Below are 13,121 nucleotides of genomic sequence, written 5' to 3' on the forward strand. Positions count from 1 at the left end.
TGATTTATAAGAATACTTTTGTGTATTTCCTAATATTTGTAACGTTAAATTCAATTGTGAGGGGAAAGCACTCCCAGCACAGCAGAATAAGGACGTCCAACAATACACTGCTCCATACAAGGAAGAAGAACACTGGCAAAAACTGTCAAATTTGACTTTTTTTGGAACTCTAGAAATTAACCAAAGCCTTGCAACAATCCAAGGAGTGTTTATTCAGAATAAGCAGATAAATCTTGGTAAGAACAAGTTTTGTGGTGTTCTAAGTTGCCCAGCTCCCATTCCTCTTTCCACAGCATTGCGAAGTTGGAAGCCACAGTTCTGCCGTGTCGCACTGCAGTTAGGTCCTTGCCCCTGGGTAGGGTTATAATACTCAGAAATATGATAAAATAAAAATAGCTTGCATTTTCATGAAACCCTTTTATATTTTAAAGTGCTTTCAGATATATTTTCACATTTGAGTTTCGTTAAAAAGTTCTGTAAGTCAGTGTTATTACTCTGGATATATTTATTTGTTCAATAAATATTTACTGAGAGCCAGCTGCATGCCTAGTGTCCTACCCTAGGAGCTAAAGATACAAAGATTAAAATGAACATGGATCCTAGTTACAGTCTAGTAAGCAAACAAGTCTATAAACAGATATAATACAAATACAATACAGGAAGAAAAGTGATCTACTGAAAGTTCATACACTATGCAATAAAAACCACTCAAATCTGCCTTGAGAATCAAGAGTGCTTGGTAGGTGTAGGTGTTCATTAAATATTTCACATGAATTGTTGAGTAAAGGGAATTATTAAGTTACTTATGAACATTAGAGCAGAAATTCTCAGGAGAATAGCAACAGAATGGCAAAGAGGTACAGAGAAATACCCTGGGTTTAGGAATTGCCTCCGGTTCAATATGGCTGGAGGGTGTAATGGAAATTGAGGAATGGCAGGAGGTGAGACTGAAAGTTTGTGGGATGAGTGACAGGATCAGGAGCTAAAGGTACTTCTTCATTCAAGCTTCTTTTGGACCCTCAAGGTCAACTTGGCTTTAACACAGAATTCTCTGGGAGGCAGTTCACAGGAGAACACTAAGGTGTACTGGATATCCTCCCAGTTGGCCCTACAAGGACAATACTTATAGAAACTGATAGTTTCAAAGCTTTATTTTATTTTTAGGGCATACGAATAGTCTTACTCCATTTTTGTGTGTGTGCATGTGTCTGTGTGCTTTGTTTTTATATCTACTTACTGGTAGAGATTCCAGTATTGCTAATGGACTAAGATGATACCACATTTCACTCATCAAAGTGGACACATTTTTTAAAGGGCTAGTATATGATGATGAAGATGGGGGAACAGATAATCTCATATGCTACTAAAGCATATGAATACTACGACAGCTTTACTGGAAAGTAACTGGGCAACATTTACTTAATTCTTTGTGCCCCCCGCCCCCACCTCCCAATTACATTTCATTCAGGGAGAAGAAACTTCATCACAGAGTTAAAATGTCAAAAAACCAGAAACAATTCAGTTCCACTTACTACCTGTAGTGGGGAAGATCCACAACTTCTCTATGATTCAGTTTTCTCATGTATAAAAAAAGAGCTTACAATAAGACCAAATGAATAAGAATATTGTCATGGTTAATTAATACATAGAAATTAAAATCATTTCTGGTATGTTGTAAGTGTATTAAAATAAGAGATGTTCATGAAAGGATACCAATGGTCATATTCATATGTATTTACATATATGTATTTTCTAAAACAGGTACATATTACTTTTATAAATAGAAAAATGTCACTAACAAAAATGATCATAATCCACTATAATAAAGATTAATTCATTTATAAAATAAAACTAAAGATTTCTCTGCAAATTAAAGATGATGTTTTCCTTCTATCATAGAATATTACTGAGGAAGAAAAGTCTCAAGGAAAATTATGAAACTTTAAATTTGGCATGGGGAAAAATAAGTTTTTATGTGTGTGTGTATATATATATATATATTAGATAGATATTAAAATTAGTGAAAAGTGGAAAGGAAATGCAAAAATATATATGACTCAGTTTCTTCCTTTTAAAACCTGTCAAGTTATCTTTACTTGTTTCCAGGGTCCCTTCCTTGACCTAAATATCAATAGATGACTTTCAGGTTTTTTTGTTTTTTTTTTTTATGGAACAACAGTGACATCCAGAGGCCAAGGTAACAACAACTGTACATAACAAGCAGCCTCCTGATGAAACACTGCTCGACAATGAGCTTGAATCTGATTAAGATTCTATCCAAATTCAACAAGATAGACAAATGCAAACACTTGAGTTCAATATATGATTTCTAAATGTAATTCAGATTAGTTTATATGTGTGTGTATATATATATATATTTAAATTTATTTGTTATATATAATATACTCTATTTTATATTTTATAATTTAATAATATTTTGACTTTGTATGTCCTAGGTTGCCCCTAAAATATATTTAACAATCATTAATCAGAGAAAGACACAAGCAAAAGCTATATTCTAATAAAACAGTAACTTAAATACCTTACCTTCTATCAAAATCAGACAGTCACTTGAAAGTGGGAGAATACCATTATTTTTCACAAAATGAACAGCTACTTTTCGTTCTCCTTGATCTTTAGTGGTCCACATTTTAGAATCATATAATGATGTATTTTGTAGTTTAGTATCTGGGATTTTAGTTGCACCCTCTTGTAAAATTATATCCAAATCACCCTCATGTGGAACTTCTTGCCTAAAATCATTGACAATGAAATAATACAAAACAATTGGTATAAGCTTGGAAATTCAAATTTAACAAATTATCCAATTAAGACAAATTTGTTTACATGCTGATGCACCAGCTACTTATTTTAAAATGTGGAGGTAATTCACTTTGCAGGTTAAATGACTCTTATTCACAGAAAAAGATTTGATGATACTTCACAACTAAGTAGATCCATATCATAACTATATTAACTGCTAGCAATTTCCTTATCTGGTTTTGTGATACCAAGGATCCTATAACTATTTCTAACACCAATTCATTCTCCTCTGTAAGGAATGTTAAACTTCTCCATGGGAGAAAAAGATACAGCTTCTTGTTAAATATCCACTTACCACCTAAGTAATCTCTTTCACAGGGCACCCACTTTACAAACCAATACTCCTTCCAATTCCTTTTAACCTAGACTGATAATTTTAAAAAGTCACGTGGTAAAGTATGTATACAATGGAAATGGCATGATCTGGAACCAAAATGTCTATGTCCTTGCCTTGGTTCTGTCCCCAACCAGCTGTGTAACTTCAGGTAACACCACTTTACCTTTTTGACGTGATTCTCTTATTTGTCTAAAAAAATGCTCATAGACAGTAGTTTTGTTTGGCAAAGCTATATGACTTTACAGAATTTAACAAACTGTAATTTAATAATTCTTCAACAATTATATAAAATCTGTATTTATATTTTAATTCCGACCATCATTTTAAGCTCAAATGGGTAGAAGATGGTCCCCATTTTATTTAAAGTCTGATGATCAAAACTGTCTACAAATAGTATTATAGATTGTGGAGGAGAAAATATACATATATTAATGTACATACACAAATTATATTTATATACACAAATATAATGGACTATGTAATTATATAATTTTATAATATATATACACACATGCACACACACAAATATAAAGGAAATGTACTATATTTACACATTATATATTTAAAGGGAAGACAGTCAAATTGCATAAAAAAGAAAAAAGAGATTAAAACTAAATTCAGAATGTCTTGAGTAAGTACATAATCATTCTAATATAAATTTATTTTATATAACTATATGTATTCATGCATGTATTAAAGCTACTAAACTGAATTTAGATCTGAAAACAGCACCCACTTTTATTTATTACTACTAAGAAATGTCAGAAGGATTTACTAAGAATTTAGTATTTTCTCTTAAAAATGTTACCACTGTTTCAAAATATAATATACAAAGTCACAATTTACACACGGCCAGGACTTAAACTGATTGGTATATATGAAAATGTATATTCACAAAATTATGAAATAAAAACTTCTGTTTTATTACAGAAAATACTTACAGTGCATGACATTTAGGACAGTGAAGTTTAACAGACTGAAGGAGACTTCTGGGCTTATATGACCTTAATTTTGCTCGAATACGATACTGTTGAGGAGCTTTTTGTTTCAAAATAGCACATAGTGGGGTTTTCTCCAAATAGTGATGATCTGTAAGTACTAAAAATAATTTTTAGATTAAGTCAGAATAACCTACAAGAATAATAAGAATATTCATAATACGAATTCCCTTGAACCAGATACAATAAAACTGAATTATTTAAGTTCTATTGCCAACCTCGTTAATATTTTGCCACATTTGTCATCATCTCCATCTGGTAGCTCCCTCTCCATATATATCTCCTTACATATTCATATATATACATGAATCATTTATGAATAATTTCCAGATATCATGCTCTTTTATCCCTAAATACTTCACTGTGTATTTCAGAAGATTCTGAAGATTGGCATATTACAGTGCAATTTTCAACTTCAGAATATGTAACATTATCACTGAATCGACAGACATTATTCAAATTTTTCCAACTGTCCCTGTAATGTTCTTCCTTAGATCTTTATTTCTGGGTCCAGAATCCAGTCTTGAACCATGCATTGCATTTATTTTTCCTGTCTCTTTGGACTCCTTTAATGTAGAATGGTCCCTCAGCCTTTCTTGGTCTTTTATGACACTGATATATTTGAGCAGAGGCCATTGACTTGGGTGTGACTGGTTCTGCTCATGGTCAGATACAGATTATGCCCTTTTGGCAGTCTAGTATACTGCAAGTGATACAGGCATCCCTCTCTGCATTGGAACAAGAGGCATACAAGTCACCAGCGTTTTCATTCCTGGGGATGTTAACTTTGCTCACTTGGTTATAGTGGTGTTCAGCAGGTTTCTTCTCCACTATAAATTTATTATTTCCCCCTTTATAACTAATAAGAAAGTACTTGGGGAAATAGAAGTATCTCACTCCTCAGTAAACATTTAGGATCCTGCTAGTTTAGGACCCACTGGTGATTTACAACTAAGTCAGTTATTACTATCATGGTTGCAAAATGATTTTTTTTCCTAACTTCATCATTCCTTTTACATTCGTTAGCTGTCATTCTATTGTAACTAGGAGCTCTCCACTCAATCGCACATATTTATTCATTCATTCATTTGTTCTTTTATTTACTATCCACACGGACTAATGGATCCCTACTACTGTTCGGTTTTACTCCATCACTAGTATTTTTTATTTTGATGCTCAAATTGTATCAGATTTGACATGCTCCATAATTAACTGAGAACTTCTTTACCTTCTGGCACAACAAGATGTTCTGGATTCATCTTGTAATTCTCCTGTCCCAATCCTGGAGTCTGCTATCTCTCCAAGCAGCCCTGATTCTTTTTAAGGGGGAATATCATTTATAAACCAAGATCTGTGCATGAGGTGCATCCATTGCTATTGGGTTGCCATTATTTTGAAGCCCTTTAACTGGACAGAGATAGGATATACATGCAAATGTGTTCATACTTATACTTCCACACACGCACCTGCACATGTATAAATGTATACATATATACATACATGTATATATATGCACACACACACACACAGACATCTACATCTATTTCTACATTTATTTATAAAATCATGAGTCCATACTGACCCTTCCTATTCCAATACAACACCACAAGTTTCTTTCTTCTGGCTTTCCCTCATTTCACAGTTATATGTTCTTTCTCCAATGAGAAACTCATATTATTATAATAGTATATTATAGAGCTTTATTTAATAGACTCGTGCTTAAAAATTGTTTTTCTTAATTTTTTTCATCTTAGCTGAACTAACAGAAAGAGGGCATCTGACAGATTTACTATCATTGCTAACATTAAAGTTTTGGGGTATACTGCCTTTATGGGCACATCGCTAAATTCATAGTGTGAATAGATAAAAATTATGTCATATATTTTATCACATTCTCAAAATGAAATAAGCCCCACTGCACTGTTAAATAGAATATGTTTTACAAACCTCATACCTGTAGGACTTAAAATATATGTTCAATGTAAAAACATGTATCTTTCTGAGTTCCATTTTATGCCAGTTAGGATGAGGTACAGAAATGAAAGATAAATATGTGCATATTTTCGCCCTCATGGATATCTGCTCTCAATAATAGATAGGAACAAATTAGTTGATAAATGTAAGGACAGACTTTATTATGCACACTATTACACCCTCATTTCAAAAATGAAACATAGTCTTACTTGTAGCTGATAGTTGCTGACATCTTTCTACCTCATACAGTGATACTGATCCAGAGCCTAGAAAGAAAAAGGAAAGAAAAAGGAAGAATTATACAGTTTTAAGATCCATGAAAAATTCCATATGGAACTGAAAACTATATAACATTGTTGATAAGAATTGAAGAAAATCTAAACAATAGTAAAACATGCCATGTTCATGGACTAGAAGGCTCAAAACTGTTTGTTAAGACATCAATTCTACCCAAACTGATCTGCAGAGTCAATATAATCCTAATCAAAATTGCAGAGGCTTTATTACAGTAAAAGATAAGAGACTCTATCACTTAAGTGGAAATGCAAAGAAACCAGAATATAAAATATAATTCTGAAAAAGAATAAAACTGGCAGACTTATGCTACCTGACTTAAAGACTTATTATAAAGCTACAGTAATCAAGGCAATATGATATTGGCATAAAAACTGACAAGCATATCAAGAGAATTACATAGAAAGCCTAGAAATAAACCTGCACTTACATGGTCACTTTGATTTCTGATAAAGCAGGAAACAACCCAAAGGGAAAGCACAACCCTGGTGCTACAAAAACTGGAAATTAGTTTTAGGAGAAAAAAAGTTTACTTCATACCATACTATGAAGTATTTCTGACTGGAAAACCCAGAAATAAATCCACATTTACACTCACTTGATTTTTGACAAAGACACCCAAGCCATCTCATAGAAAAAAACAAAAAACAAAACAAAACAAAAAAAACAAAAAAACTAATGGTGCAAAGACTGGAAATTCATATTAAAAACAATGTCTACCTCATAGGGTACTCCTGGGTATTACAAGGGAATTAGCGATACAGGCAATACAGATGAATTTCAAAAACAGTACATAAGAGAGAATATATTATTCCATTTATTTGAAGTTATAGACAATCTATGGTGGAAAAAAATCAGAACTTCTGGGGATGGACTGAATGGGAAGGAACATGAGGGAACTTCCTGCAACAAGGGTGATATTTTACATTTTTAAAGGGGTTTAAGTTACACAGGTTTATGTATTAGCCAGAACTTGTGGAATGGTACACTTCAGTTGTCCACTGAGTTTAACTTTACATCAAAAATCAAAAAGGTTCATCAACAAATACTGAATTCTAGTTAATGATGTTATTCTGAAGTTTTGAGGAGGCGTATTTATTTCTGCAACTTACTTTGACATGGATCAAATTATCAGATGGGTTGATTAGGAGAGAGTGAGAGAGAAATATATGACAGAACAAAGAGAATCCAGAGAGCAGGTATATGAGTGTTCACTGTACAACTGTTCCAATTTTTCTGCATGTTTGAAAATTTTTATTATTTTAGAAAAACACATTGTGAAAGAAATAAATGGAGAAGTGGATAAGACAATAAAGTTATTAAATTTAATAAGATGATGGCTTGATGAACACCATAAAATAGGATTTTACTTTAACAAGAAAGCAAAGGAGGGGCGCCTGGGTGGCTCAGTCGGTTAAGTGTCTGACTTTGGCTCAGGTCATGATCTCACTGTTCAAGGGTTCAAGCCCCACATCAGGCTCTGTGCTGACAGCTCAGAGCCTGGAGCCTGCTTTCAATTCTGTGTCTCCATCTCTCTCTGTCCCTCCCCTGCTTGGCTCTGTCTCTCTCTTAAAAATAAATAAACATGAAAAAAAAATTAAAAAAACAAGAAAGCAAAGGAAGTGAACATAGCAGTAAGTTTTAATAGTGCTTTCTAAAATGAATTTGAGACTAAAAAAGTATCCATATTTTGGAATTACTTTGGCTTACATTCTATTGCATATCATAGTATGTTTGGGCAGCACCTGGGTGGCTCAGTGGTTAAGCATCTGACTCTTGGTCATGATCTCACAGTTCATGAGATCGAGCCTGATATTGAGTTCTGTACTGACAGTGTGGAGCCTACTTAGGATACTCTCTCTCTCCCTCTGTCCCTCCCCCCACACTCTCTCTCAAAATAAATAAACTTAAAAACAATTTTATAGTATGTTTTTATAATTTTTTTATGTGGAATCATACACAAACATGCATTAATAGTCCTTCTTCTTCAACATCACTAATAAATGGCATAAGAATTCATGACAAGAGAACCTGACTGGACATCATAAGCTGGCTAAGTAGAATTTCAATGAATCTGATCACCTAGTATTAGCCATTCTGCATGAAGTGAAAACAATTGTAAAAACCTTAAAAACAGTCGAATAAGAAGAAAATCAGAGAAACTGTGTAAAATATATATATGGTCTCCCTCAAACTGCTTAAAATAATGTTAAAAACCCAATGGAAAATCAGGTAAAAGGTAAGAGCAGACAATTCAAAGAAGAGGAAGTAAAAAGGGCTGATAAAATATACAATATTTTCTATTTCCCAAGTACTCAAGGAAACTAAGTAAGATATCACCTTATATTTGCTACACTGCTATTTGCATATGAATTCTATGGCATTTTGTCATATAATCTGACAGCATCTATTAAAATAAAAGATGTGCTTATCCTTTGATCTGTCAACTCCTCTTTTAGGAGTTTATTTTAGAGAAAGAAAAGCAGGAATTTATAATTGTTCAAGGATAGCTATTAAAGCATTATTTGTAAGAGCAAAAAACTGGAAACCTGAAGGTATATCAAATGGAAAATAGCTACATTTATAATGTTAGACTCACATTACAAAACATTATGCAACTATTAAAATGAGTTTAAGATTTGGGTATGCAACTATTAAAATGAGTTTAAGATTTGGGGCGCCTGGGTGGCTCAGTTGGTTGAGCGGCCGACTTCAGCTCAGGTCATGATCTCGCGGTCCGTGAGTTTGAGCCCCGCGTCCGGCTCTGTGCTGACACCTCGGAGCCTGGAGCCTGTTTCGGACTCTGTGTCTCCCTCTCTCTGACCCTCCCCCGTTCATGCTCTGTCTCTCTCTGTCTCAAAAATAAATAAATGTTAAAAAAAATTTTAAAAAATAAAATAAAATAAAATAAAATAAAATAAAATAAAATAAAATAAAATAAAATAAAATGAGTTTAAGATGGATTAGCCCAGGAAGAGATCTATGATACACTGACAAAGCAACTATGTAGTATGTCCCATTTTTTAAAATATTTTAAACAGAGGGGAAAGTCATATCTGTTAATGTACAGGCATATATATTTCTATAAACATGAAAGTGTTGAAGAAACCACACTAAACTGTTAACATTACCTCAGTAGTGGGCATAAAGGCATGAGGAAGCTGTGTCACTTGGTATCATGACATGTATTATTAACTTTATAGTTTAAAAATAATTTTAAAATCTCTGAAAAAGGAGAAAAGAAATTTCAAAAAGTGTAATTACAAATTATGCTGTCTCCAAATGACTGTCAGTTGAAGTAAATTGCCCTCCTAATTGTAGTTTAACTAATCACAGATCTGGCCAGGTGCTAGGAAATGTGGAGAGTTTTAAGGCAGAGAGAATAAAGAAATAAATTTAAAATATGTCCAAAAAATCAGGGGCACGTGGGTGGGTCAGTCAGTTGAATGTCAATTCTTGATTTCAGGTCAGGTCATGATCCCTGAGTTGTGGGATCGAGCCCTGCATCAAGCTCTGTGCTGAGCATGGAGCCTGATGAAGATTCTCATTCTCTCATTCTCTCTCTCTCTCTCTCTCTCTCTCTCTCTCTCTCCCTCCCTCTCTCTCTCTCTCTCTCTCTCTCTCTCTCTCTCTCTCGCTGTCTCTCGCTCTCTCCCTACCCTCCCCTGCTCGCACTCTCTCTCTCTCTCTCAACTTAAAAAAAAAAGGTACAAAAAAATCAAATAATCTGCAGTTGAATCTGACTGACTTTGCCTTTAGTTAATAGCTAAGTAACCCTGGGTGACTTACACGACCCCTGTCACTCAAAGCCTGTTTCCTTTGTGTAAAAGGGACAAAACAATTTCAACCTCAAAGGAATACTGTTAGGATTAATGCATGTAGGCACTTAGTAAGTTCCTACACCAAGCAATACATGTTAATTTTAATGCTTGTTATTACTAGTATAGAAAAAAAAATACTCATAAAATAGATTGTAAATATATGTGTGTGTGTGTGTGTGTGTGTGTGTGTATGCATATATAAATGGCATAGATTCTAGGTCCCAGAATGTACCCTTGTACATTAAGACAGTAAGGCAAAATAGTAAAGGACAAAAATCTTGCAGATTTTTAAAATTTAGATTTGAACAGTATACAATAATATAATATATAATACAGAACTATGTGTGTGTTTAAGAGCTTGTAACTAGGTACCTGATTAACTTGATAAAGACTGGGATCTATATGCATCTCTGAAATATGTATGATCAAAAAATAATTGAGCTCTTTGAAATAAAGCAGCAAAAACAATCACTGTTCATATTAGAAACTGACAAGCAAAATGGTTGCCTAGGAAATACAAAATCTTAATGAATATATATACATACACATATAAATATATACATATAAATACTACATATATCACAAATCAAGTAATCCTTACCATCCCAATTTGAAAATGCAATTACACAATAAGGGAAGAATAATGTTTACTTTGCATAGGACACAGATAAAGATTTAGCCTATTCCTTTACAATGAATATGGATTTAACAAAAAAGAGAAAGAGGCAGAGATGGGAAGATATTCAAAAAAAGAGAATATTGATTGATAAAGCCATTTTACTTAGCACAGACTAAACTGTTAACATTAAAAACTGTCCTTACTTGAAAGAGACCGAAAGCTGTCCTCATGTTCTGACTGACATATACCATCAAAACACTGACCGGCTGTCAAATCTGCAGATTCTAAAACCCTATAATTGAAAGAATATAATTTCAAATCAAATTGCATAAAACAAAGTCAATATGATCAGTTCCGTTCTATCCTTAGAATATAAGAAATCACTGAAATTGTATAAAAATTACGTATGTGTGTAGTACACCGTCTTCAGTAGAAAGTCTACAGCTTTCTTCAGAGTATCTGGGAGTTCTAAGATCCCCCAAATTTAAAAAACCTGATTCTACAAAGATATGAGTGAAACAGTAGGATGATGAAATACAGCAAACAAAAGTAAACCAGGAATTTATTGGATGGCATTCTGTCAGAACAATCTTACTCCGGATTCAAAAAGTAAAATACTATGCTCTATATATGGAAATATGAGAAATAAAGAGGTACAACTGATAGAAGATTATTAAAATAGCTAATTTAATTGGCTTTACAAGTCATACTATTTCAATATATTAAAACATAAAAATATTATTTCATTTGAACTTACTGAACAGGTCATTTTCTAGAGCTCTTTGAAGACATGCAGAAGATTTATTTTTTATTCCTCTAGAATCCTGGTCAAAAAGTTTCTGTACACAGTGAGCACCAGAAACACTTGACAAAGAAGGGAACTGCATATGTAGCAGGACCTAAGGCATTATTCACTTTCTGGGCACATTTCAAAGTTTTTAAAATATACTCTAAAACATTTCTGTTACCTATTTGATCGGTCCTAGGCACTTTAGAAAGATAATTATTTTTTCATGGCAGGATTAAGTACGTTTGGAATTCTAGATATGTATCAAGTTTTCCAAACTTGAGCTCAGCTCCAGTTTCAACTGTTTGTTGGTGTTACGTGGGGAATGTGACCCATGGTGGAAGAAGAGAATAAGCACACAGAGTAGACATAAGTGCACAAGAACTGTTGGAAACCTGACATTACACCCCTAGCTCTGCTACTGTTTAGCTATTTGAACCTGCAATCACTTGAGTTTGGTTTCATTTGGTTCACCTATTTAGACAAATGGATAATGGCACAGTAGCCTATGAGGATTGATTACAAAGAACTTATCAAATCCACCCACCCCAGCACAGAACAACAGTATCTTGGAAATCAGCTTAATTAATACCTTATTTACAACTTCTAAATAGGTGTATCATTTGCTTACTTTTTCAGTTGATCCACATCAGAGTTACTTTCTGGCAAGACTCTGATTCCCCGGCCATAACTGGTACCCCCATGGAGATGAAACTCTAGAGCTAACAATGTTGCTTGGTTCTCCAAATTCACTGATTGAAGTTTGGTATGGAGGCTATAAATTCTAAGAAAGCTTCCAACCTAAAAATAGATTATTTACGATTTAAAAAATGAGAAAAAGCAAACAATTTCTGATACATAAAATACTTAACAACAAATATGGGGCACAGACCAACAGTCAAAAGTGCTGACCTATCAGAAAGGATACTGGTATGCGATACTGATGTGTACTGAATATCAGTCTCAAGGACACTGTATCAAAACCAAAATGTGTTTTTATGTGTGCACGCACATGTGTATATACATATACGTGTTCGTGTATATTTAGGCACGTATATATGTATATACCTACACATACGTAGACCCATGTATTTATGTAGATGTGTATATGTAGTATATAAGTGTATGTACATATGCATATTACGTATCTCTCTATCCGTATGTTTTTTCTAATGAAAGACATTTCAGAGATACTGAAGTGTGAAATAAAACTGAATCTTAGCAGTGATAAAATACACTAGTTAAGAAACCTATAACCTAAATCAAACCCAAGCCCTCTATTTGATTTGGAAGCCTGTTTAAGGTTTCTTAACTTGCTTTAGCTACTTGAAGGTAAGATTTCATTAAATACGGTTGCTAAAATACTCTCATTATGAGAATACTAGAAAATATTTTTTAATGCACTATAATAGCAAAAATATCCCCCTATTCCACAAGTTCTATGGAAATAGCAAAAATATCCCTCTAT

General features: G+C 33.5%; 1 protein-coding gene across 5 annotated transcripts in view; it reads right to left on the minus strand.

Annotated features, from left to right (window-relative positions):
* The window catches only part of POT1 (protection of telomeres 1), a 78,448-nt gene that overhangs the window by 12,173 nt on the left and 53,154 nt on the right, over nt 1-13,121 (minus strand). For all 5 annotated transcript variants that reach the window (XM_007089197.3, XM_042971261.1, XM_007089196.3 and 2 more), the window contains 5 exons: nt 12,285-12,454; nt 11,070-11,158; nt 6,342-6,398; nt 4,102-4,258; nt 2,548-2,753 (listed from right to left, as the gene is read on the minus strand). In XM_007089197.3, coding sequence (XP_007089259.1) covers nt 2,548-2,753; nt 4,102-4,258; nt 6,342-6,398; nt 11,070-11,158; nt 12,285-12,454 — 679 coding nt within the window. The remainder of the gene's footprint in view (nt 1-2,547; nt 2,754-4,101; nt 4,259-6,341; nt 6,399-11,069; nt 11,159-12,284; nt 12,455-13,121) is intronic.

The sequence above is a fragment of the Panthera tigris genome, chromosome A2 (genome assembly GCF_018350195.1).
Source record: "Panthera tigris isolate Pti1 chromosome A2, P.tigris_Pti1_mat1.1, whole genome shotgun sequence".
Lineage (NCBI taxonomy): Eukaryota > Metazoa > Chordata > Mammalia > Carnivora > Felidae > Panthera > Panthera tigris.